This window comes from Pholis gunnellus (assembly GCF_910591455.1).
Source record: "Pholis gunnellus genome assembly, chromosome: 10".
Lineage (NCBI taxonomy): Eukaryota > Metazoa > Chordata > Actinopteri > Perciformes > Pholidae > Pholis > Pholis gunnellus.
The window spans coordinates 23,938,222-23,964,125 of record NC_136537.1 but is presented as its reverse complement, the minus strand read 5'-3'; the positions used below and the strand labels follow the sequence as shown (position 1 = coordinate 23,964,125).

At 46.0% G+C, this 25,904-nt stretch overlaps 1 protein-coding gene across 1 annotated transcript in view; it reads right to left on the bottom strand.

The window, feature by feature from the left end:
• The window catches only part of ppargc1b (peroxisome proliferator-activated receptor gamma, coactivator 1 beta), a gene marked incomplete at its 5' end in the record, with an annotated part of 77,818 nt that extends 55,114 nt beyond the window's left edge, over positions 1–22,704 (bottom strand). The window contains one exon of the mRNA XM_079167454.1: positions 22,624–22,704. Coding sequence (XP_079023580.1) covers positions 22,624–22,704 — 81 coding nt within the window. The remainder of the gene's footprint in view (positions 1–22,623) is intronic.
• Positions 22,705–25,904: the final 3,200 nt, after the last annotated feature.

The following is a 25,904-nucleotide window of genomic DNA, read 5'->3' as shown; positions in this document are numbered from 1 at the left end:
AATCTTTTTTTTTCCACAACGAAATACCCTCAAAACGTTTTATGGGAACGTAAATTGCGAAATTCAGATCCTCTCCAAAATGTATGCTACACTTATCCACCAAGTTTCATGACAATCGGGACCGTAGTCTTCATGTAATCCTGCTGACAAACTGACCAATAAACTAACAAACCGAACCGAAACCAGAAGCTACTTTTGACAATATTAACTCGAGGACTTCATCAGCCAATACAACGATAGAACTCCATAGAAAACAATGCAACGGATCTCGTCTCACCTAAAAAGGTATAAATTAAACAAATCCAATTACATAAGCAATGCACTTCATAATGATTGGACAAAATGTAAGCTAGACGTAGAGAGAGTGAAATGGGCCGTTACTCTAAATGATGATAATATTCTCCACAATAACATCCAATTTCCAGCCGAGCCCATTTTAATCAGGCAGGTGCTCTTATGCAGAATCCAGCGGCGCAATGAGCTTCAGCTCCTCAGATCAACAACAACATTAAGATGCGAGAGGCCTTTTAGCGTCCCGGCAGCTTCTCCTACACTTTCTTTTGAGCCTTAAACCAGCTTCTGACTCCAAAACGGCCTCGAAGGAAAGTTCAACGGAGCCTGAGCGGCTGACCTACACCATCGGTGTCGCTCAACGTGGACTTTAGAGTCCAAAAAGTGTCGAGTTCTGCGCAGAGGTCGAGTGGACGGCGAGTGAAATGCAAAACGGGTGAAACGACTTTGAGGACAGTGGAGCTTTCGCTTTTACTTCAAGCAACCTTTGATCAGATTTCATCACATGAACACTTTGTCCTCTGGGACAGGCCTCACGTGCACACGCACACATGCACGCGCGCACACACACACGCACATGGCTGGACTGTGAACTCAGAAGCATGCAAGTAGCATAAGCTTTTTAGGCACGTCCTCTCCTCGAGGCACACCGAGTGCTCTCACGCTGAAATAGAATAGGGTATTTTAGTCACGCGCACACGGCTATAAATATGTTGTGCTTTCATGTTCGCGTGCAGTTCTGTGTCTGTGTGTGTGTGTGTGTGTGTGTGTGTGTGTGTGTGTGTGTGTGTGTCTGTGTGTGTGTGTGTGTGTGTGTGTGTGTGTGTGCAGAGAGGTGACAGCAGACGCAGCCCTGCCTCTGCAGCACGTCCTATCCATCACTGTCAGGACAGCCAGGTGGACAGAAACACACACACACACACACACACACACACACACACACACACACACAGGAGTGCTTACACAAGTCGTCACATGCACGCAGAAACGCCAGGAAGAAATAAAAGCACTGCTAAGCATTAACAAACCTACTAACAGTAGCTTTTACTGCTGAGCGAGTGGCACGAACTGAGGCCAAGAGCGACAGGAATATATGGAGCATGCAGAGCCTTGACCTTTCACCTCTTCTCACCCTTCCTACAAAACGGGCAAGATAACTAAAAATGGAGCGATTGGCGGCTTGGGGGGACAGAAATACCGGACCATCATGTACCACTGCAGGTATGAAGCAGTTGGTCAGCAGGAGCCTTGCCAAAGGGCACGTCAGTCAGACTCAACGGCACATGGTCCGCGACTTTAAGCGCTCTTCCTTCGCTCACGGTGAGGACGACTGGGAGGCCTGTGACAGATATTTTGGAGGAACACTTGGCAGCTGAAGATGTTTGTTGCGGGCAAAGCTAACGCCGTGTTATTGGTTAATGACCGCTGTGACTTCTCTCTCAAGGGAGAACTGCCAGGAACGCAGCGTGGAGACAAACAAGGTGCAGACAAAGAACAAAGTCTGTCAAAGCGACGTATTAGAAAATAGGAGGTTCACACTGTAAAAGGTGAAAAGACACAACAACAACAAACTTGTTGTCGGAGCTCCAGCAGAGAAGCAGGTTCATGGTGTCAAACTCATTTAATGTGGACAAAACTAGGCAGAAGGTTTTGTAAATGCTGTCTTGCATGGACTCAAACTAGAAAACGTCACACGAACATGAAATATGTTACACGCACCGATATATTAGACTCGTTCATTTCGGTCATTGTCACAAAGAACATCCTGTGGTGGAAGTAATTCAGATACAATGCACGGTGAAGCAGAGCTGAATCCTCCCAGGAGTTGGGAGGATTAAGGGTAAAAACAGTAAGCTTAGCTCAGCAGGAAGGATGGCCGGCTAGCTGAAAACAAGATGGATCAATTATAATATCATCAGGTTTTACTCAACAAAACCCCAAAACTAGCCGATCGATTCTGTGCACGAACACGACAGCCTGCTGTCACTGCTGCTACTACTACGGGTCCTCCAATATGGCGGCTCTACGTCCTGGAGACACCGCAGGAGTGAGAATGGAGGTCACACCTGTGCAGTGGCCACGCGGGGTTACTTGATGCATGCTAACGTTAAGACTGAGCTCTAAGCTGTTAGCCTGCAGGAGCAGCACATGTTGCCCTCGGCATGCACAATGGAAGCACACACACACACACACACACACAAGCACAGAGAGCCGTGCATGCAGGCGGTGAGCGGCGTATCGGTTGCTGCTATGATCAAGTGTCGGGCCTCCCACTGTGATGAGAGGTGTGTGTCCTCAAAAGACACACACACACACACAAACCTGTATCAAGTGATGGATCTGCTCGTATATCCCCCCCAACACACACACACACACACCTTAGTCCCCCACTTAGTCACCTCACACCACCGGCAACCAGTCACTGCTTCACACACACACACACACGCACACACACACACCTTGTCACACACATCACTCAGACGCACACAGAGGCAGTGGAGGGTGGCCGGTGCAATCAGCGATGGCGTCCTTGAGCGGAGTGAGGAAGACCGGGGGTGACACATCATCGCAGACGAAGCTCACACACACACACACACACACACACACACACACACACACACACACACACACACACGCACAACAGTGTACAGTATATTGGAAAAGCTGATGTTCAACACAGACATGATTAGAGGACAAATATGTGTTTCTGTGTCATCTTTTCCTCTGTCTTCACCTTCATGCATCTATTTTCTGATGGGGGGGGGCATTTATATTTCTTCGTTATTCCTCACCAATTAAAGCCTTAAAGGTTTTGAGCTTAGCATAATAAGTGATACGGGGGGCCGATACCGCCACACGCCACTTCGTGACGGGGGAGGAAGGAAGAAAGACACAAACAATCCGGAGGCGTGTCTCCGGTGGATCCCGTCGGTCGCAGGCCGTCCAAACACTATTTCTGCCGTTCCACCTGCAGCGCACTAGGCTGCTTAGCCCAACGTGAGGATAACCGGGGCTTAATGGCTTAACATACACAGATTTAGTCCAGTACAACCACTTCCACTGCTCTGGAAGTATACCAGTCCAACACACCGCCGTGTTTCCATCCAACGTCGCGTGATTCAAACAATAGCTCCTTTACAGACCGGAGGCTTTTCTGCATGTAGGCACGAGTCAAATCAAATTTCCCAACAGCCAGCTTGACCATGAAAGCAGGATGTGTGAATAACTAGGAACTAGACTCAAAGCCCTTCAGTAAACATGAGAAGTTGGGCCTATTTTCTAAGGTCTGAATACAGAGATGTGATGTTTTCTACTGTTAATGAATTGGATGAAACTCAGATTATAGTCACACCTTTTGATCAAGATTTTCCTGTCTTTTTACCAAACATTTTGTCAAATATGACTCACTTTCCCTATTTTTCTGAAGTTACTTTTCAGTAGTCTGAAGGCGCTTTTACAGCTGCGGCGGCATAAAAAAAGCCATTTCACTAATCTCACAGATGGTTAAATGTATGAGATTTGCCTCCAAAATACAACAACAGTCTGCTGCACTGACGCACACAAAAACACACGGGCTAAGAAAGCTATAAATGTTCCCAATCAAAGAAAAGCCTGAAAACAACTTACAGAAGCAAGAGATCACATCGTGCTGACATCGGAAAATATACAGCAGAGGAGAGGAGAGGAGAGGAGAGGAAAGGACAGGAGAGGAGAGGAAAGGAGAGGAGAGGACAGGAGAGGAGAGGAGAGGAGAGGAGAGGAGAGGAGGAAAGGGAAGCAAGGAAAGAAGGTAGGGAGAGGAGAGGACAGGAGAGGAGAGGAGAGGAGAAGAGAGGAGAAGGGGAAATGGAAGCAAGTAAAGGAGGGAAGAAAAGGAGGAGAGGTGAGAAAACAACAGGGTTTAAAGAATGAAGAAAAATGAGGATGAGAGGAAGCAAGAGAGAAGCGAAGATGGAGGGAGTCAGTGACGAGTGAAAAGAAGAGGAGACAAAAGGAAACAAGAGGGCAAAATAGGGAACGAGACCAAAACATCAACAGTGGTATCGATGAATCAACAGAAAGCCGGAGAGGATTTAAGAGATTTTGCCTCCACAAACTGCAGGAGAGCAGAGATCATCTCTCACACAAATACACACAACTAAACAAACACTTCTAACACAATGCAGCAATCCCTGGAGTACCAAGAATCACAGTGTGTGTGTGTGTGTGGCCTCCCTGCTGCACTGCAACACACGTGACGGAGAGACTCATGCAGCAGCAGAGCCATATTAGGTAGAAGAGAGAGAGAGAGAAACAAAGACGGAGAGACATCGACTTTGTACTGCGACCTTTGACCTCCTGGTTTATCTCTAAATACAGCTCTGCAGAAAGTGAACCTGCTTCTGAGAGGCGTGTGAGTGTGTGTTTGTGTGTCACTGCAGCTGTGGAGAGTACAAAAAGCAGAATGTGTGTGTGTGTGTGTGTGTGTGTGTGTGTGTGTGTGTGTGTGTGTGTGTGTTCGTCATCAGGCGCGGGCTTTGAACTTCCCAGCTGTCCCATCAAAAGATCTGCTTCCTCTCTTCATCACACACATACATGTTTTTATTTTGCCATTATGTTCTGGCTGACCCACAAAAAAAAAAACACTGAAACACACACACACACACACGCGCACACACACACACACACACACACACACACACCAAGTTAAGACGGAACATTCGAAATGCTGTTTGTACACAAACAGCTCACAGACACAATGTCCTCTTTTATTTTGCCATCATGGCTGTTTGTCCACACACACACACCTTTTGTCTGACTATATATGATTAATGAAGCAGTGCTACCACTGCAACTGTATGAATAAAGACCAACTGCCACATACAACTGCGTAAACGGTTCAAAATCTAAAATATCTTAATAAGAAATCTAATTTGCTTGAGGGCTGTTTCACGTTTTCACAAATACTGATGTTTTTTCCACTTAATCAACTAATAGTTTGAACAATTAAATGACAGAAAACAGAGAAAAAGACGAGCAAATCCTGAAGATCTTCCAGATAAAACGTCTTTTATGTGTTTCTCTCCTCTTAAAGGTAGCAGCTGCTTTGGTAATTGTCCCTCGCTGTCACCATGTCTGCAGTAAATCTTTCACCTGGCAGGCTGGAACTGGCCTTCACACACACACACACACACACACACACACACACACACACACACACACGTATAGCTGAGGTAGCTCTGAAAATGTCGCAGTAAATAACAGGGGCGGGACAGACAGCTGATGCGAGACCCTGTGCGTTAGTGTGCACGTGTGTGTGACCATGTTTATAGCGGCCGATCGACCTTCACGCCACCACCTCATTCTGTTACCACACTACACCCTCGGCCCCCCTCTGTCTTTCACGCACACACACACACACACAAATGCACTGCTTTTTTTTAATGCGACCCCCGACCCTCAAATTGTGTGTGCGTAAAAACAACGCACTGAGGTTCAAAGGGGAAACCAGGCCGATGTCTGACTTCCATGAGCCATGAGCGGAGCGTCGTAACGGTTTCTCTCGGACACACACACACTCGGACACAATCTCTCTCTCTCTCTCTGGAGGAAACACACACTTCAACAATTATGGACACACACTCGCTGTCACTGTGTGAATTTGTTAATTTGTGGGTGTTTGACGAGCTGTAAAGTGTGCGACTGTCTGTGTGTGTGTCTGTGTGTGTGTGTAGGATGTTCTTATGTAAGCGTTAGTCATCTCAGCAGTCCTGACATTTCTTTCCATTCGAGAGAAAACAGGCACATTTGCTCCCAGTCAATCATCCAACCGAGCTGGATTACTACACAACCACATACAGTAGTGAAGCATTACCGCGGTGCTGCTGGGAGACAATGTGGTCTTTTCTCAAAGACTGCGGCGAAAATGACACCTTTGCCATTATTTTTTAATGGATAAAAAACCCCAAACAGGTCCAGTCTCCTGCCACACCTCACAGCAACGATTGGACTTTGTTTGATCTAACTATGCAGCACAGCAAAGGCCCACAATAAACGGCTAAAAATCGGTATTGGCCGCCTGTCTTCCTGTTGCGCAGGTGGCAACGATACAAGAACACGACCGGAGCGCTAGGAAGCTTTTTCTCTACGCCGGTTTCCGAGGTGTTCGGCTCCTCATTCAGCTGCTGGCAATGGGACTAATGAACCGGAGCAAGGCTGCTATTCTAATGGGACCAGGACATACACCCTCACACACACACACACACACACACAGGGTGATCAGTCAGTCTTCCTAGAAGGCGGTCCACTAGGCGGTCCACTACATTACCAGACAATACGCGGCAGTAACACCACCCAAACACACATGAAGCCACAACGGAGAGAAGGCCGGCCTGGCTCTGACCTGAGTATCAAATAGCATCACAGCGCTCTGACGCAGGGCGAAGCGGGGCGAAACGGGGCGAAGCGGGGCGAAACGGGGCGAAACGGGGCGAAGCGGGGCGAAACGGGGCCTTCCAACTAGCATGATTAGTACTGCAGGGCCAACCAAGGCTCACTCATGTGAATAAGTAAAAATCAACCAGGGCTAGTAGGTTTAAACCATTTCACACCAAGCATGGATTTTTTATTTATATTGATATAAATATTTTGTATTTATTTTATTTTATGAATGCCTGTTGAATATTTGTGAGGGAGAAACAAAACTTCAGCGGATTTACGCCTGTTGAAATATATGTTTGACCAATGAAAACCTTTGTTCCAGCTGACATCATGAAACAAATCATTCTGCATAATAATGAGCCATGTGCGTCTGAGAGGGAACAACAGCGTGTTTGTTTTCGGGGTAATGTCCTAGCGGATAAATTCGCTTTTTTTTCCCTCCAATGGGACATTTTTCCGCTTCTCAACACCAAATAATGTACCAAACAAACTAAAATATATAAAGCTTAAAATCACCCAGCAGCTGGGATACGTAGCTGAACGTTATATGTTAGGATGGGGTCGCAACAGCTAACGTTAGCATCACATTTAGGATCCGATTGGTTCATGTATCGTGTAGTTAACTTTAGCCCCTAAGACGTTCTCGGTCAGGATGGGTTCTTTGTTGTGTGGAGGCTCCATTTAAGAGGAAACGCATTGGGCCTCATGACAATGCCAATCATGTTCACCAGAAGCCGAGTGATTAGATGTCATGCGGAAAATTAGCTTGGAGGATTTCTGTATTCCTGCCCTGCATATTTCGCATTGCACCGGTGAGAAACGTCCTTTATTTCAGTCGAATATGAGGAATCTGAGGCTATCTGAGTCTGGTTCGCAAGACGGGAGCAACCGAGGCCATTACGGGCTTGACCGAGGCTGATGCTAAGCTACCGCAAAGCTATAAAGTGCTAGCCGACAACATGCTCGTTAGCGTGCTTTGCTCTGCAGGAGGAGATGAGGCTTTGCAGGGCCGTTCTTCACACTGCTTCCCACTAGAATGGCCATAAAGGGCTTACTAATTAGCCTAGTTAAAACTGCAGGAGAAACCACGGCCATAAATGGCTGCTTTTCAGCCTGGACGTCTGCTAAAGGGCAGAATGTTGTTTTTCTAAGGCTTACTGATAAGCTTGGACTAACCAGAGTTATCCTTTTGATTCTGCCGTTCTTCCTTTCAGTCCTTAAAACAAGAACTTTGGTTCTTTTCTAGGTGATGACAACTTTCTTTTTTTTTTTAAAGACCTTTTAAAGCGGGTTTTTTTGCACCAGCTGAATAGAACTCAAGTTCCTATAAATGCAATTAAAATCCCTCCCAAAAAATGCAACCAATAGTAGGGTGAAACAAAGGTCATGGACTTTCCCTTTTATTTTTCAAAATCATACCTCAGAGAAATAGAACCTTTCGACACCTGCTCTCATCTGCCTCAATAATAAGACCCTTTCTCCCCTTCACTATCTCTCTCGCCCACTCCCCTCACCCGTCTGTCTCTCTTCTCTGCTCCCTGTCTTCCTGGCCCAATCGCCTTCCTCCCGAAATCACCTGCCGAGGAATCGATAAGCTATCAGACCATGAAGACTCCCAGACTCACTCTCTCTCTCTCTCTCTCTCTCTCTCTCTCTCTCTCTCTCTCTCTCTCTATTTCCTGCTGTGTCAATTGACTATCGGCCCATCTGTGACAGTCTTCGTGCTCCTCATCCTGTCGCTGTGTGCTGTCGAAACCAAATCCCAGATTTGATTGACAAAACGTCCGTCAATCATTTACGGTCACTTGTACATGTCACTGTGTGTGTGTGTGTGTGTGTGTCTGTGTGTGTGTGTGTGTGTGTGTGTGTGTGTGTGTGCTGACCCGATAAACTGCTATCTCAAACCAAGCAGCTCCAAACTACAGCGATATTGAAGTGAAATGCAGCGAGAGAGAGAGAGGGAGAGAGAGAGAGAGGGAGAGAGAGAGAGAGAGAGCAATGCTGACATCCAAGAGAAAGCAAATGAATCAGAAAAGGGTGAAAGGAATGAATACAGTAAATTGAGAGGAAGAGAGAGACATTGCCAAAGAGTGAATGGGAATAAATGGGAATAAATGAAAAGTGAAAAGAGTGAGAGGAAGGAAAAAAAAGGGAGACGGTTGAAACAGGGTCAGGCGCTGCTGAGAGAAGCAGGAAACCCGAGCAGAGTTGAGGGGAAAGCATGAAGCATGAGAGAGAAACACAGGAGAGGTGTGTGTGTGTGTGTGTGTGTGTGTGTGTGTGTGTGTGTGCAATAAAACAGACTGAAAGGTGTGTGATGACAGGAAATACAGGTGTGTCGTCGCTGCAGTCTGAGAGGCTTTGGGCAGGAACACGCTGCACACAACCCGTAGGCCTCGACACGCACAAACACAGCGCTGCTGTTATTGGCAGTTTGGCGGTTTCAGACATCTGCAGCGTCTCTCTGTCGTACTGAAAAAACACACTGAAACCACCATCAACTAACACCGGCTTCCTGATCGATCAATAACGTACCGACCAGGGCTGCGTTATGGTTGAAAAAAAAATCCCAATACCAGGACCCTTAAAGTGATACTGATACCAATAAGAGTTTCATTCAATACCATGTGAATGGAGGCTCTGTCTGTTGGCGCTGTCGGCACCGTTTGCTGCTAGCAGCCCGACTCAGACATCTCCGGCTCCAGCGCTGTGTGCAGGCAGGCAATCCCGGCTGTTATGGGTTGTAGCTGCTGGGGCTCTGGGCCAATCACGTGTCAATTAAATTGAAGAATGCTTGTGGTGATCTTCTAACGAGAGATGTTCTGATATCATCTGTTTCCTCAATACTGATTCTGATACCTGAACTTGATTATCGGTCGATACCAAGTGCAGATTGGATACCAGAGTGTTAACAAAAACAACAATATATATATATCGATAAACTATATATATCATCGTTATTATTGTTTTACCGGCTGCATACGACTGCTGACCCCGTACAGGTGTGATATGATTGCTGTCACTGTCGATGAAAACTAAGGGGCATATCTGTGCTCATATTTATTTCATGCCTCAAGATGACACAAATCACTGTGATGCATCAGCACAGATCGCTGCTCCAGCTGCTTCCACACACACACACACACACACACACACACACACACACACACACACACACAGGTTTTCCAAGAAGAACTGTGGATATTAATGCAGAGAAAACACGGCAAAGAATTCCAACAGCCAAGTGACGATACAACCAGGACATGCTGACCGGGTCCGCGGTGTTCAGACACTCTGAACCACTGCTCAGCTGTCAAGACGCTCTATTAACATTCAGTGTCCAACAGCGGGAGGAGGAGAAGGAACACACACATATTTACACACACACTCGTACAAACTCAAACATTTAGCAGCGTGCACACATTAATAACTACGCTCGGCACACACAGCCCATAAAAGCTCCGTGCACATGTTCAAACACATGCTCAGACAAACACACACACACTCACCATGAAAGAATTTGGCTCATTACGGCTATTGCATCACAGCCGCCTTGGTGTGTGTGTGTGTGTGTGTAACACAATGAAGGAGAGAGGTTGTACTACACAATGCAGCACGGGTGTGCTGATATTTCTCTGGGTGCAATGAACAAGACGCCACTTGTTTTTAATCCGCTGATGGGGATCGGAAAGGAAGAGAGAGAGAGAGAGAGAGAGAGAGAGGCGAATCATCAGGCATTAATGAAATATTAGCAAACATACATTTGCGTAACATACGTGGATATTAGACAAAACATGCTACGTGATTGCAAACCATATCTAAAACTCGTACTCACAGAGAAAGGCATCTCATTGTTGGTGTTGAGCCTCTTGTTTTAATAACACAGCACCACAGGAAGCAGGTCTACGCTCTTCATGCACGGTACGGGTGCTTACATGTGCGTGTACAGCTGTAAACATGTATATGTGCACGTGTGTACGTAATGCCATATCACCGTCGAAATGAGCACTGTGGTCACGCAAGCCTGAGCAGCCTTTGGGAAGTAGGTCAATGAGTGAAAGAGAGAGAGAGAGAGAGAGAGAGAGCAAGAGAGAAAGAGAGAGAGATGAATGGAGGGAGAGGATGACGACATATAAAGCGGAAGAAGAAGAAGAAATAAGAGCACACGCAAAAGGGAGGCCGGAGGGATTAGTGGCAGTGGAAACGTACTAGTTAGGCACGAGCTTTAAGGTTTACTGGGAACATGTATGCACACGCCATGTATGGCATGAATGCTAACGTGTGTGTGTGTGTGTGTGTGTGTGTGTGTGTGTGTGTGTGTGCAGTAAATATGTGTGTGCCAGTGTGTTTGCATCCAACTAAGAGCCTCACCCTCTATGCTATGTGCAGGTAGAAGCCTGCTGCTTGCTTTCAACACCCCCACACACACACACACTCTCACACACACACACACACATTCACAACAAATACACACCTCTAAACTTTCCAGCGCCAAGGCCCCGCAGAGCCGCATCACTGCGCGCCAACCCCGCCCTAATGTGTTTATCGTTATGAATTATCAGTGAAATGAAATCACATTATCAGGAGACTATATCACAATATCAGGGTTATTGCATTCTGGACTCCTACAGAGAGGCAATTTATTAATATCTGATGATTTATTACGTTAGTCTGCGGTAACTAAGTTACTTCAAAGGCTCGTAAGTGATAATCTCTTTTATTTTGGCCGGAGATTTAATGGAGATGAGATTGAACGCAACGACCGTCCAAACCCCACGCGGAGATCTTCTGGTAATTATGGACGTTATGAACCAATCACTCACAGGTTAATGTGCCTTTTACCTGAGGAAGCAACATCTAAAAATAGCAACAAATAGCTGTTAAAGTAGAGTAATGGAAGAGGAGAGGTGTGTGTGTGTGTGTGTGTGTGTTATGCATCAAACCATATCAAATACAACCGTACTGAATGTGATAAGCCGGGCTAAAAGATTACTACAGCAGAAGTGCATGTTCACACCGGTCGGTGCTTGCCGTCCCCTGGCACCTGGTTGCCACGGCTATATGCCATGTTGGCGTCTGTGTGTGTGTGTGTGTGTGTGTGTGTGTGTGTGTGTGTGTCGTCTTGCCCTCATGGCCACTTTCACCATGCCATGGAAATTTCCTTTAACCTTTTCTCTCATTTACACCAGTGCCCTTGAGATCCCACACACTCACACACACATGAACCAAAACACACACACACACACACACACACACACACAGACTGGAGGGTGCAGCAGGCTACAGTAGATATACACCAACCGTCGTCGTGTTGAGACAATAAACAGACCTGCTTCACAGTCACATGATGATTATTGTGTCTGCTACTGGTACTACCACCTCTACTACTACTAGTGCTGCAGCAAAAACTTCCAGTGCTACTTCTGAAACCATAACAAAACCACTATTAGTAGTATATCAGGTAATATACTCCTACTACTACTGCTGCTGCTTCTACTATTACCGCTACAACAACATATTTCATCTACTAAAGTGAAAACCGCTGCACTTGAATGCTGCCAAAAACCCAGACCGAAAAAATGCAGTCGCAGCGACCTGTCAATCACCGTGTCGCCCCGCCCCAAAGCATCCCCTGCTTTATGGTCTGTGTGACTCTAAATGGACCGTCATTTACTAAATGAACATCGTGCTGTATTGAAGAAGACTTGAAACTAGAGATTGAGACCATAAACTCATGTTTACAATGTTTACTGAGGTAATAAATCAAGAGAGAAGTAGAGTCATTTTCTCATAGACTTCTATACAACCAGAGGAGTCGCCCCCTGGTGGACATTAGAGGGAATGCAGCTTTAACTTCACTTTTCAGACCTGGAGGTTGCAGCCTGGTGCACCACTACTACCAGCATAGTAAGGGCAAATATTAGATGGTTTGCAGTAAATCAGTGTATCAACAAGCTCACAATCCCTGCTGCTGCATTACTCCTTCAAGCCCAGCAGAGGAACCGTTTAGAAACTCTGAATGCACCCATGAATGCACCCTGTAATCCTTAACCTTGAGCAGCATGAGTCGTAATCACACACAATAATCCTGCTGGACCAGTGGATTATTGGGAGGGAAAATGCATACAGTTATACATCTTGGTTTGCATACCAGCTGTGTGTGTGTATATATATATATATATAAATATATGAGTGTCCCCTCTTGGGAGCAGCAGGCTATAGTGTTGGTGTCAGAAGATGTTGTGCAGTTGGATGCTTGCCGATCCATGGTCCAGACATCTTTACAACACAATCTGTCAGACAGCTAAATCGGGGCGAGTCCCAGCCAAAACACTGGCAAAATGTCAAGGGGAGGAAGGGAGGGAGGGAGGGAGAGAGAGAGACTGAGAGAGAGAGAGAGAGAGAGACCTACATGGTGGACTGTGGCGGCACCCGAACCAATATCGGAGCAGCATTTACACCTCCAGCCTTGCGCACAACTACCATTCATCTCCTGTGTTTTATTACAGCGAGTTTTTTTATTGCAAAGTGTCAAAGTCTCAATGTTAACAACAGCAGAAAGTGTCAAAGTGCATTTTTCTTACTGTAGTAGACTTTGAACAAGCGCCCTACTTTTTACAGTGGTAGATAAGTTCAAATCTCACTTTTTACAGCTGTGGACAACATTGAACCTTATTGCTCAAGTGCGAATATGAATCAGTTTATTGAAAGAAATGTGTTAAAAGTAGGCATCCGAAAGACTCGCCGTGTAGCCGTGTAATTCCCTCTAAAAACAGAAGGTTATACGCTCTGCAACCTTCGGATTCCCAACATCCAATCCCTCCCACTACGATGATCTCTTCTACGCTTCAAATGCCACTTCCTGTACAGATGTGGAGCGATGGCCGACACCAGGCCCCCCTGCAACGCTGACATGTTGCTTTTGGAATACAGCATCCCTCTCATCTCCCTCTGCCTCTCATCTCGGCAGATTTTCCAGCAAGAGGCACAGCCCTCGGTGCGCTCTTTCTGCTTTAAAATAAGACATTTCCCTGGTGGCTGCCCCCGTGTTAAATCAGGTAACAGAGGAGGAGAGCTTTGAAGAAATAGGGCAGCCAGCTCGCTCGGCGACCGCTGGGCCTCCGCACGTTTTCCCTACAAAGCCCTGAGCTGCTGGGTGAGATTGGATTCCCTCTCCCTCAACCCCTTCCTGTCTCCCACAGGTGTTGGACAAAGTTGCAGTGTGTGTGTGTGTGTGTGTGTGTGTGTGTGTGTGTGCAGGTGCTGATGTGTGCACATACATGCGGTGAATGGCAAACAGCCTCACGCTCATGTTGACACTATCAATATAGCAACAGGGTCCCTGTGATGAATACAAATTGCTAGGAAAGGTTAGCTAAGGACAGATGGCACGCGCACACACACACACACACACACACACACACAACTGTACATGTACACAAATGTCAACATACGTGCTTGGATAAAAAAGAAAAGATGAGGGCTGTATGCAGTGATCATCCCGTGCCTCTACATAGTCTTAACACAACACGAGGCCACTTTAACGATCGCTGGAGGCAAAGAACTGAATGAGACGATCAATATGTTGATTTCTGAACCTGAATGACAATATTTACACACAGAAGCAACACAGAAGGCATCCAAAGTGTGCTGACTACAGCACAAACACAACATGTTGAGGGGGGGGGGGGCCTGTTGGGCTCCACTTCCTGCCATCTATTCACCCTGTTGCACCCAAGTCCACCATGAGCACCGTGCTTTATGTGCCTAAAAGACCAACAGATGGTCCTGAAGTCCTCATAAGAAACCAGGCGATTGGATGAACCGCCTGTCAATCAAACTCTTTGCTGAATTGAGTCGGGGAAAAAGACTTGAGAACATCTTTTCAATGGAGAAAAAGCTCTCTGGGCAGTTCTTTGCTCTTCTTTCAATGAAGAAATACTCTGACGTTGTGATGTAACTGATGCTGTTGCAGCATCTATGCTATCCCAATATGTTCTCTGTCATAGAAGCATTTAAAAAAAACAGCAAAAGTGATCCGTGTAGCGCCCACAGCGGCGAGCGCAGTCATTTATCCGAATGTCACGGGCAAGATGCTGAACCTGCTTCGCCGCCAGTGAGCCTGCAGAAGTTAAAACGGAATGTAAATGATGATTCAACCATCAATAACCAAAAAATGACAAATTCACTACGATCCGCCGAGTGTCTGAACGTGGCATAAAGATGATGAGGTGATAACAGTGAATCACAGCACTGACTGTACAGTATATAATCTGTGTTGAAACTATAGCCTAGAGAGGGGGGAGGGGGGGGAGGGGGGGAGACAGAGAGAGATTTACATCCCCACATCCCACTCTGGTTTGAGTCACAGCGAGAGCGGCAACAACCTGGAACATGGTGCCGGAGCGAATAGATTTTCATATAAATTAAGACGGCAAAAAGGCAGACGATGAATACCTAATAGTGCTCTTGCTCACTGGTATCGCTTTTGCTGTTTTTTTTTCCTCTTCCCCCTCTCAGCGTATCTGTTCTCTCCCTCTCGCTGTAAAACACGCAATGAAGCCATCGTGCGTGCTGGAGACTTTGCACGGCTGAGTGCTGCTCTGCTGCTCCTCCTCAGGGGGTGAAGAAGTGTTTGGAGGATCACGGGCGGCGTGTGCATGCAAAAGACAGGATGCTAAACTGGATTGAGAGATTCTGACGAGGCAGTTTATAGACCGGGGTCCGTGTACTGATCTGAGAGCAGTTTCTTTTGCAGACACCCGTGACCTCCGACTCTTGCTGTTCCCTCGAGCTGTGGGCATTTACTTCCCCGAGTTATCAAAGAATCGTAAAAAAGAACGCGTAAATCATGAGCTGCTTTCTGTCAGAAACGCAGCTCTGGTACAGTAGGCTCTGTGAAGGATTAGATCAATACAACTACCTGATATTTCAGGTGACGATGAAGCTAACGAAGCTATGAAAACTGTTTCTAACAGACTGCACAGAGAAAGATGAGAGGACCCGTGTGCTTTTCATCAGCACACCGGAAAAGATCTGAAAGGGACGACGAGGTTACAGCGGCACGGAGATAATTATCATCTCAAATCTTTAAAAAAGTGTAAAAATCATAATTCTACTTGTTTAATCCAGACCGGTGCTGCCCTAATGCCAGTGAGAGTGCATATGTGTGTGTGTGTGTGTGTGTGTGTGTGTGTGTGTGTGTGTGTGTGTGTGTGTTTGTGTGTGTGTGTGCGTGAGCCGTCATTCCAAGCAGGCCTGAGTGAGCAGCTGATGAATCACCACGCTATTAATTATTCAGAGACCCCTGACCTGCCTCTGCTAGCATGTTAGCTATAGCAACACGTGACGCACAGAAACACACACACACACACACACACACACACACACACACACACACACACACACACACACACACACACACACACACACATGCCGTTTATGTCCCTCGCATACTAACACGGCGTTTGAACCGGATGCTTCATGAACCTCAGAGGGATTCGGGAGGAAGCAGCCGTATTCCCAGCATCCATCTCCGACGCGCACACACACACACACACACACACACACACTTGAAGAGGATCAACCACATAAACACACATATGGTTAACTACACTTGGTGCAGCACCACAGTGACCACCGGCCACAGCAGTGGCTTTAGGAGACATTACCCTCCCCAGGGTCAATGTAAGCAGGAATCATTGCCGTTCATCTGAACACACAGGAACTGCAACAACACAACATGTTTGCCGGCCACTTTCCTATCTTACGCTCACAGATTTTTGGTGAGGGACGTTTGACCCTAGGCTGGCGATCTGCATCGCATTCTCACCGTGATCAGATGCATGCCTAAAAATTCAAATGCAGCTAATCAAAAAGACGCAACAGCAGTTGCATATTTCTGCACATATGCTGAGCATCCAAGCTTGTGTGTGTGTGCAGGTATAGCGTTTCTGTGTGTCCGGCGCACAGTGACAGAAGGGACAGGTGAGTCACGGCAAGACTGCAAGATGAACACATATCGCACTGCAGCACTGCACATCACGACTCAGACGGACAGAATAGACACACACGGAGAAGGATAGTGGCACGGAATTTGGGGATAAAACAGGGAACGACAGATATAGGAACGTGGACGGAGAGGGGGAAACGTGAGAGAGTGTCTGTCTGTCCGTCCGTCTGTCCCTGGCACGGTGCAAAGCCCAGTCACTGCCAATAACACCCGTATCCATCACTCTCAGGTGGAGCTTCAAAGCCCCGTTATTTATACACCTGTCTGTGTGTCTGGCTGTCTGTCTGGATCCATCACTCTTCTCTGTCACCGTCCAATTTGACTTGGATTTATCGGGCCCCGTCCGGAAAGCGACGCGCCTTCCCAGACTAGATGCATTATCAGGGAGGGTTATGTAAATCGGAGACTGATGCGTGAGCGTTACTGTTTCATTCAAACCAATAACGATGATGGGAGATACTTCATAATCCCTTCAACATTTCTATTCCCACCCCTCTTCTGCCTCGTCCGCCAGGCCAGCCAGGTTTCTGCAGAAGCCTTACAGGGGACATATAAAACCATTGAGCCTGGTGCGAAGGTGGTTCTCCATTTGTGCACGACACAAGCTTGCGTGTGACAAAGGAAGTGGGAGCCGGTCCTCTAAATAATCACTATAAGGTTACAACAACTAGCCATGCAGAGCAGAACAAATATGTATTTACATTAAAAAGCTCAACGTGGTCAGTGAGCGACCGTTTGACTTCTGGTCCAAATAGCCAAAGATGAGAGCTGACCGCCTGCTGTGTAGGAACACACACACACACACACACACACACACACACACACACACAGGCTTCGTGGTTATAGGATGGAGTGCTGACTGGCAGTATGGGGCTCTATAGGGCTACACAGGAGCACAGTAATGGCTTTAAGCTTTATTAAGTTTTCCATTTGGTACGTGTAGGCATCGTTTCAGAGACGCAATTAACATTTTGAACACTTGAGAGCTGATTAGTTTACTTTATAATAACCTGTAACTTGGGGCACAGAGGAGGCCAAACATGGAAGCCAGTAAACGAGTAATTTGTTGGTGTGTGGGAACTAAAGTTTTTCCAATTACTGATCTATTCCAATTTTCAACTCACAAACTCTCTCAGGCTGGGACTGCCCACTTATTTGTGTTTTTTTTTTAATCACACCCTTTCAATTAAGTGTTCAGTTAATGACTGCACAAGGCAAGTTTGAAAAGAAAGCAACTGTTCCGATGATGCAGCAGCTTTATTTCCCAGAGTCCATCAACCGTTTGGACTTTAGATGCCGTCAACATTTTGACAGTAGAAGAGTGGAGCAGGTTAACTTGGATGCACATTTGGATAAAACTGACTTCCCGACCTCAAAAATAAACTCGACGCAGAAAATAAAAGATTTCAAAGCACATGAGGTTCATGTGTGTCGCGTTGCGTTCCGATCCAAAAGGTAAATATGTGCGTTTGTAAATGGGAAACCGGGAGAATCCACATTGTTTGACGCATGTGACTTTCTCTTGAAGGTTGCTTCACTGAAAGGCAAAGTAGATAATATTTTACAGGCGTGTGCCCTGTGGCTGGTTGTGTCCTGTTACAGCAGGATGTGGTGACTGACGTTAAGTCGGCCTGATCTTCCCAGAGTCGATCCCCTGGATGGACCCGGGCCGGCCCCTAAACACCCGGGTCAATGATTAGCACTGAAACAGCTCTCAATAGGCCGAGTCCTACAGCTGGAGACGGAAGCGTTCTTTTACTTTCGGGCTTTCTGCCGCTCTGTGAACAGCCGACTATGTCACCATCACACTTCACGATTTCACCAATAATCCATTGCAGCATTTTCTGAGCTTTCATCTCGATAAGCTACAATGTAGCATCGTGAAACTACAGCATGATCTTTGCTTCTTCCATCCGACATATATGTGGTATCAGTAGTTTATGCAGCTGTGATGAAAAGCTGCACAAACCAGAGATGCACTCGACTGAAAACCACACGTTTGTTGTTAGATTGCAGTGTATTTAAATCAAAGAGCGAAGGCATCGCTGACGATCACTTTGAAGGGGAATATTTGCAGAACCAAAGACATCGTTATGGACTTTAGTAAAAGATCACATCCACCTCCACCGAGGCACTGGCTCTCCTCATGGAGGAATTGGTACTTAGCCTTAGTTAAGAAGAAACTGAGCTTTGATAATGAGTCAGGATGATGAGTGTGCTACCTTACAGATGCATTACACATTCGGTCAAGGCGGCCAGCTAAAATCACTGGTAGGCTGCAGCCTTTCCTGTCATTTAACCGACATAATCACATGGAAAGCAGATCATTTTTGCAAATCGGGGCCAAAAATCGCAACAGGTTCTAATTTTCGTGGCTTCTATGTGCTAATAAACCCACTAAATGTAAAAAAGTGTATCATAAACTGCCTCTGAAATACAGGAAGATAAGAAGGACATGTTAAGAAAGAGAAATTACAGTCAGCATGTGTACTGTATGTAAGTGTAAGAGTGAGAGACTGTATGACAGAGAGCGAGAGAGAGAGAGGAGGAAGCAGTCACATGTTAGGAGGAGGAGGAGGCTGCCTGTCACTCCTCTACGTCACGGGTAACGCCCCCCTCCCTCCCTCACATGACTGCAGTAGCCCTGCTCTGTAACTCCAGTCACGAGGATAGAGTAGTATTACAATAACCAGCCGGCAGGGGCGAGCTGCATAGACACACACTGAAAGAGAGAGAGAGAGAGAGAGACCCAGAGAAAGCCAGCCAGCCCTAATAACCCTGAGTAAATATTAACATTTTAATGCTGCGTTTGTAGAATACATAACCTTATCAGACTACACATGAAAGAAAGAACTTAAGCAGTGATACAATGAGCGATTAGATTTTATTTCTCTTATCTATACTACTGTATCTTTCTCCCTCTGTGGCACTCCAGGACTTTGCAGCAAATATACGAGCATGCATGCATATTTCTATATGCTTCTTACTCTTCATCAGCGTCTTCCAGCTCTTTTCCTGAAGCTATATGTTTCCATTGAACGGAAAATTCAAAAACACAAGAGTTTCATGGACGCACCATTCCATCCAATGGAAATAGTCCAGATGGCGTGCGCATTAACATCACATTTCCCCAGAATTCAGCCCTTATTTGGTATCTTTGGAAAGTCTGAGATCTTGACTAGGAGTTTAAATAAAGTTCTGCTTGTTTGAACAATGTTTGGCTGCGCAGCGTGACTTTGTAATGGCTGTCCAGGCTATGGGCCTCCGCGACGCGGCGACCTCCGGTTCTGAAAAAGTGAAACCAATGCGGAGCTCCACCCTCAGGTTTCACTTCAGGTTGCCAAAAACCAAGACGACGACGACCTGAAACCAAGATGGCGACGGCCAAAACACCGAACTCCAGGCTTCAAAACCGTAGTTCACAAACGGCGACGTCACGTTGACTAGATCCACTGATTATATACAGTCTACTGCCACCACTTGTGAACAGTTTGAAGGTATATTGATTAAGTGCAGACACATTGTAGGATCTGACATTATTTCAATGTCCTGATGTCATAGAAGATTAATAAGGTCACACCTATATAGTTCATGTCCCTGCAGTTATATAGTGGTGATTTCTGGGGCATAATAATACCAAAATGCAAAATAAAACCAATGTATGAACTCAAAAGACATTCAATACGTTCCTACCAGTAAATGATAGGGATGTTTTAGTTGAATGATGTCATAGGATGAAATATTGATGTAGAATGTCATCTAGTTATATCACACTGTATGGTATTACTACGATGAGTTGTCATATTGTTAGCTCCTTTATTATGGGATATAATGGTGCATTTATTTCCTCATTTACCTGTTAGATCTGTCTGTGTGTGTGTGTGTGTGTGTGTGTGTGTGTGTGTGTGTGTGTGTGTGTGTGTGTGTGTGTGTGTGCGTGTAATGTGGAGGCGCATGTCATTGCTGCACGTTATAAATAGCACACCGTCTCCCTGGATCCCACCACCACACACTGAATTAACCTGCTTAAGATGCCAATCAGCTGTGACAGATCCCCCTCCCCACACACACACACACACACACGCGCACACACGCACACTCCACCCCCACCCTCTGATGACCGTGCAATCACAGCAATACAGTACCAATCAACAAGACGCAATCTTACGTCACACAGTGATGGAGAAACACCGGGGGTCCTGTTTTCCAACGGCAGGGACGTTTTATAGGTTTATGTGCACGCGATATATTTGGGAAGCGCGACACAAGCAGGACGATGGAGATACTTTGGGATCTGCTGTGTGAGAATTTGAATTTCTCACCAAACCCTGCTCAGAAATCCTCTAATTGAATGTTTCCCTTCGTGTACGCAACGATACATATATCACATTATACAGCGCGGAAGCTATCAATAATGTATACATTCTCTTAGAAAATTCGGCATAGATTTTAGGGGCAGTGCATCACTTCATGTTTATGAAATCTCCATTTCTATAAATGGAGAACACCACTCGCTACCGCCCTCCGCGGGGTTCTTGAGCAGGAGATTATTCTGGGATTAGAGCCAGTTGTAGAAGTTCCTATATTTCCTTAATAAGTGCTGCTTGACGTGTGGTACGCATTCAGGTTTAAATTAAAGACCGAATGCATTCATTTTAAAAAGCGATGTATGCTTCAGGTGCTGCACATTATTGCCAGGAAGCAAGGAATCCCGGAATCGAAGGGATTTCAGAACGCAGTTTGGCGCATACATTGAAATTCGGTGCAAAATCCCTTCCGTGCGACCTCCACAGACACACCGTGGGTTAACGAGCTGTCAATCATCTCCAGCCCTTCGGACGCACAGCCGGAGAATCCGCTGTCTTTTTGGTGAGCCACAGCAAACGATCGCGTGAGCCAGTCCAACGTTTTGTAACCGTTGTCGTAACGATTACGCAAACCATTACGAAAACTCAGATCCGCACCAACTTTCTCAGCTGACCTAGCCCCGCTGTCTCCTCTCCATCCCATTGACCTGCAGAACATCGTCTGATAAATTGACCAATGCGAGGAAATGACAGAATCATCGGTGGGAGTTGCTGAACTTGAAATGAAAAGGCGCACCGAGCAGCCCGGCAGATCCCCAACAGAGCTTCCCCCAGTTAAGCTGAGGGTGCTGTGGCAAGCTGCTTACAGTGGAGTGGATACATAACATTACACAGCGGGTGTTTTGCCGTGTTTCCCCCTCAAACAAACACTTTATTGTAAAACCTGCTTCGAATAAATACAAGCACAATATCCCACCGGCAGAGTAACAACAAAAAGGGCATACAAGTCTTTTCTCTGCACGTTTTTAAAGCCAAGCTGCCCCGTAGTTCGTGGATATGTATCATAATGTCATGCCATCATAATAGTCCTTATCTAAATCCATGCGTTCAGAGGCGCACCACGTGTCCAAGTCTCCGACACCGAACTTCCCCTCAAGAATGCGTCAAAAGTTTCCAAAGCGCCCCCTCTGAATACCAAATAATCCTCCCCGAGCAGCGACACACCGGCTGCTCTCCGCTCCCAGCACCGGCACGAACACATTTATTCGTTTTAATCCGTCAAATTCCCTCAATTGCCCGTGGCTGATGACATTTCCTCCAAAAAAGAAATCGCACGTGAGAGCCAGACGTCAAGGCATAGTAGGCATTCACACACTCACACACACACACACACACACACACACACACACACGCACGCACGCACACAGAGCCGAGACGCCGGGTAGCGCTGTGCCTGGTGAGATGCTGCTGACAAGCCGGGCGAAAGCCTCGCATCAACCGGGTGTAGCGCGCGCTACGGCCGGGGACGTGCAAAGACGCACCCCGGGCTGGAAAGCCCGAGGTTCGGTGCGTCCGGTGAGGCTCGGGTCTTACCTGGCTGCCGGAGTTTTCTGTCAGGTAATTGAAGACAAAGGACGAGAGTTCCTCATCTAATAGTGGAGCGCAGTCCGCCATCTTCTAGTGAATGAGGAGCCGTGGAGTCAGAGAGCGGAGTATAGCAGGAGGAGGAGGAGGAGGAGGAGGAGCAGTGGGGGAGAGCCGCCTGCAGGGGGCGCATCTGTTTACACACACAGAAAACAAACGAAGGCGTTAAAAGACATGCGGTTCACCAAAGTGGGGTCTGGGGACCTCCAGGGGTCAAAGCAGCGGATCCAGGGGGTCCCACAATAAAACGAGGATTAATTCAATTTCAGTGCTATTGAATTAAGCGGGAATGATCACTAAAAGAGTATTCACCATAAATGTCTATTGAAGATAAAGGGATTCAAAAATAAATAATCAGGAAAGATACATGGAAATATTAATGTAATCAGTACTAACAAATGTATTTAATAGATAGATAGATAGATAGATAGATAGATTTATTTTGATTAGATTTTAACTAAACGTTCTTGTATCCACAATGTGTTGATGTGTCATGAAAATAAAGTCATTTTGATAAAAAAATAAAGGTCAGAGAAACATCACACAACCACTTGTATTTTGTAGCCTCTGTGTAGTTTACATCCAAAATGAAGGCTGTCCAGGCGGCAACCTCCGGTTCTGCAGAGTGAAGCCAATGCTTCATGTGTTAAAGCTGCATTCTCTCTAGTGTCCACCAGGGGGCGACTCCTCTGGTTGTATAGAAGTCTATGAGAAAATGACTCTACTTCTCTCTTGATTTATTACCTCAGTAAACATTGTAAACATGAGTTTATGGTCTCAATCTCTAGTTTCAAGTCTTCTTCAATACAGCATGATGTTCATTTAGTAAATGATGGTCCATTTAGAGTCAAACAGACCATAAAGCAGGGGATGCTTTAGGGCGGGGCTACACAGTGATTGACAGGTCGTTACCAGAGACGTATACGAAGTCTCTACGTCTCTCCTCCACGATCCCAATATTGTCACTTCCATTCATCGGTTGCAAAAAAAACAACATGGCGACGGCCGTAACCTCCAGGCTTCATAACATCAGTCACGATGACTACGTCCACTTCTTACACACGGTCTGTGGGGCTGCTGTCCTGTCCTCTTTTTTCGGAGCCATGAAGCAAATCAGCTAATTTTACGGATCCTGCGTTTACATTGACAAATGCAACGGCAGGTTTTAAGTCGTGTTGGCTGTATTCGTATTTCCTCCACTTCGATACACTCCGGTGTTATCGCTCCATATAAAAAGCTACCACCTGTGTTAAACAATCCTAAATGTTTGCCCTTTTATCAGAGCCAGAAGCTTGCAGGCTAACACAGAACCAAACTCCTTCCTGATCAACTTCAGTCATCACCAGGAACAAAAAGTGCCCGCTCACTCAGGACACGCACTGTATGCTTGAAAAAATTCCCGTCAAGCCCTCTCCGCCTTCGTTTCCAGAAGCCTGCACGGACATCAAGTGTTGGCTGTATCTTGTTACTGTTGCCGGGCAACTGCCAAACCAACTTCTGTCAGTCATTTAGCTGATAAAATTAGCTGATGCCATTGTTAAAAGAAAGCTCTCATCACGTACTTCGGTCACAGTGCGCTGACGTCGTGTTTTGTGTTCTGGACGAAGGCCGGACCGTTAACAGACACTGAAACAATTTTTCTCCTCATGGGTGCTTCTCCCAAAATCCTAAAACCCAAATCAGACGTAATTTGCTCCCAACTCCCCGTACATTAGGTGCAAGGAGCCGGAACGTGTAGCAACGGGTTGTTTGGCTTCATTTGTTGCTGCGTGTCTGGGATGTTTGTGTGGTGAAAACATTTCAGCAGATAATTGCCAAAAAAGAAACGGTTTGGGCTGTAAAAAAAATAAAGCAATAACTGTGTTTTGATCAGTTTCATGTCAGTGAGTCACGCCGTTTGAGAGAACACGAATGCATTTAGGGGGTTGAATATGATCCCAGAGCGACAGCGAGTGAGCAGCTCAGTCAGCTTTGTGCCAACGTCCTCACGTTCAATTGATCCGGCTATGTGATGTGGAATGATTACAATATTCTTAAAAATATGAATCCCACAATACCTTGTGCATAATATCACTTCATGCACCAAAACTATTACAAGATGCTCTCTAGATTTCTACTGTCACGTAGGATTTTACGACATGTTTTTATGGCACTCTGTGCTGTTATTGCATTAAGAGTTTCCACATTTGCAGCTATTCCCAGAAGGGAAAAATCAAGCATTAGGACACACGCATACTTGCAGCGGTGATTGTGATATTATCACTGCATTGCAGCACCAGGCGTTGTCTTCTCTGTAAGTGTGTGTTTGGTCAGTAAAAGGTTAACTGTCAAGAGGCCATAAAACACTGACCTTAAAACAATGTGTGTGTGCTGCTTCTTCTATCTTTATGAGGACCGGTGCGTTGTAAAACTCGAAAGTCAGAAACAGTTGAACTCGGCTCTTATTTTGTAGTTTTGACCGTCGTTAACAGTAACAATATCATTGTGCAGTACACAAAAAGGTAATTGCTCTGGGATTGTAAAAGAATTCATGCAGGAAACACGAGCAGTCGGTTTAATTAGACAGGTACAAAAAGCATAGCGAAATAAAAAAGGTGAGATGTAGAATCATTTCCCAAATTGTCTGTTGGGAACATCCAACCAAGGATGGAGAGAGTACTAGAATATTTTACACAATTTAGTAAAACTACTACTAAAAATGCTCCTTGATGAAAGGAGTACTAGTACGTAAGGGAGTAAAGGAATCAGACTGCACGTTGCTGCGTTACCTCTTCAGAAGAAAAGTTATGTGATGGATCTACTAAATTAAATCATGTATTTGTCCTACATGAACACCCACTGATTATCAATTTCACAACCAGAAGAGCACGAGACTTTCAAAATAATATATTTTAATAGAATTAACAGCAAGAAGAAGAATAAATTATTAAGAAAAACTCCACAGCAGCTGCAGCTGAGAACAGTTTCTACGCAGCGCGCAGTGCAGAGTTCACGTTACATTTGTTTGTTGTTGTTCACACCTGTCAGAACGTCATCCTGTGAAGCTTGAGCTTCACGTTCAAACCAGTCCACTCAGACTCTCTGGTCCCAGTAGAACCAGTCCACCCAGCCTCTCTGGTCCCAGTCCACCCAGCCTCTCTGGTCCCACTAGAACCAGTCCACTCAGCCTCTCTGGTCCCGGTAGAACCTCACTGAAGATAGATGTCGCGTGGTGCTAACGTTAACTCATA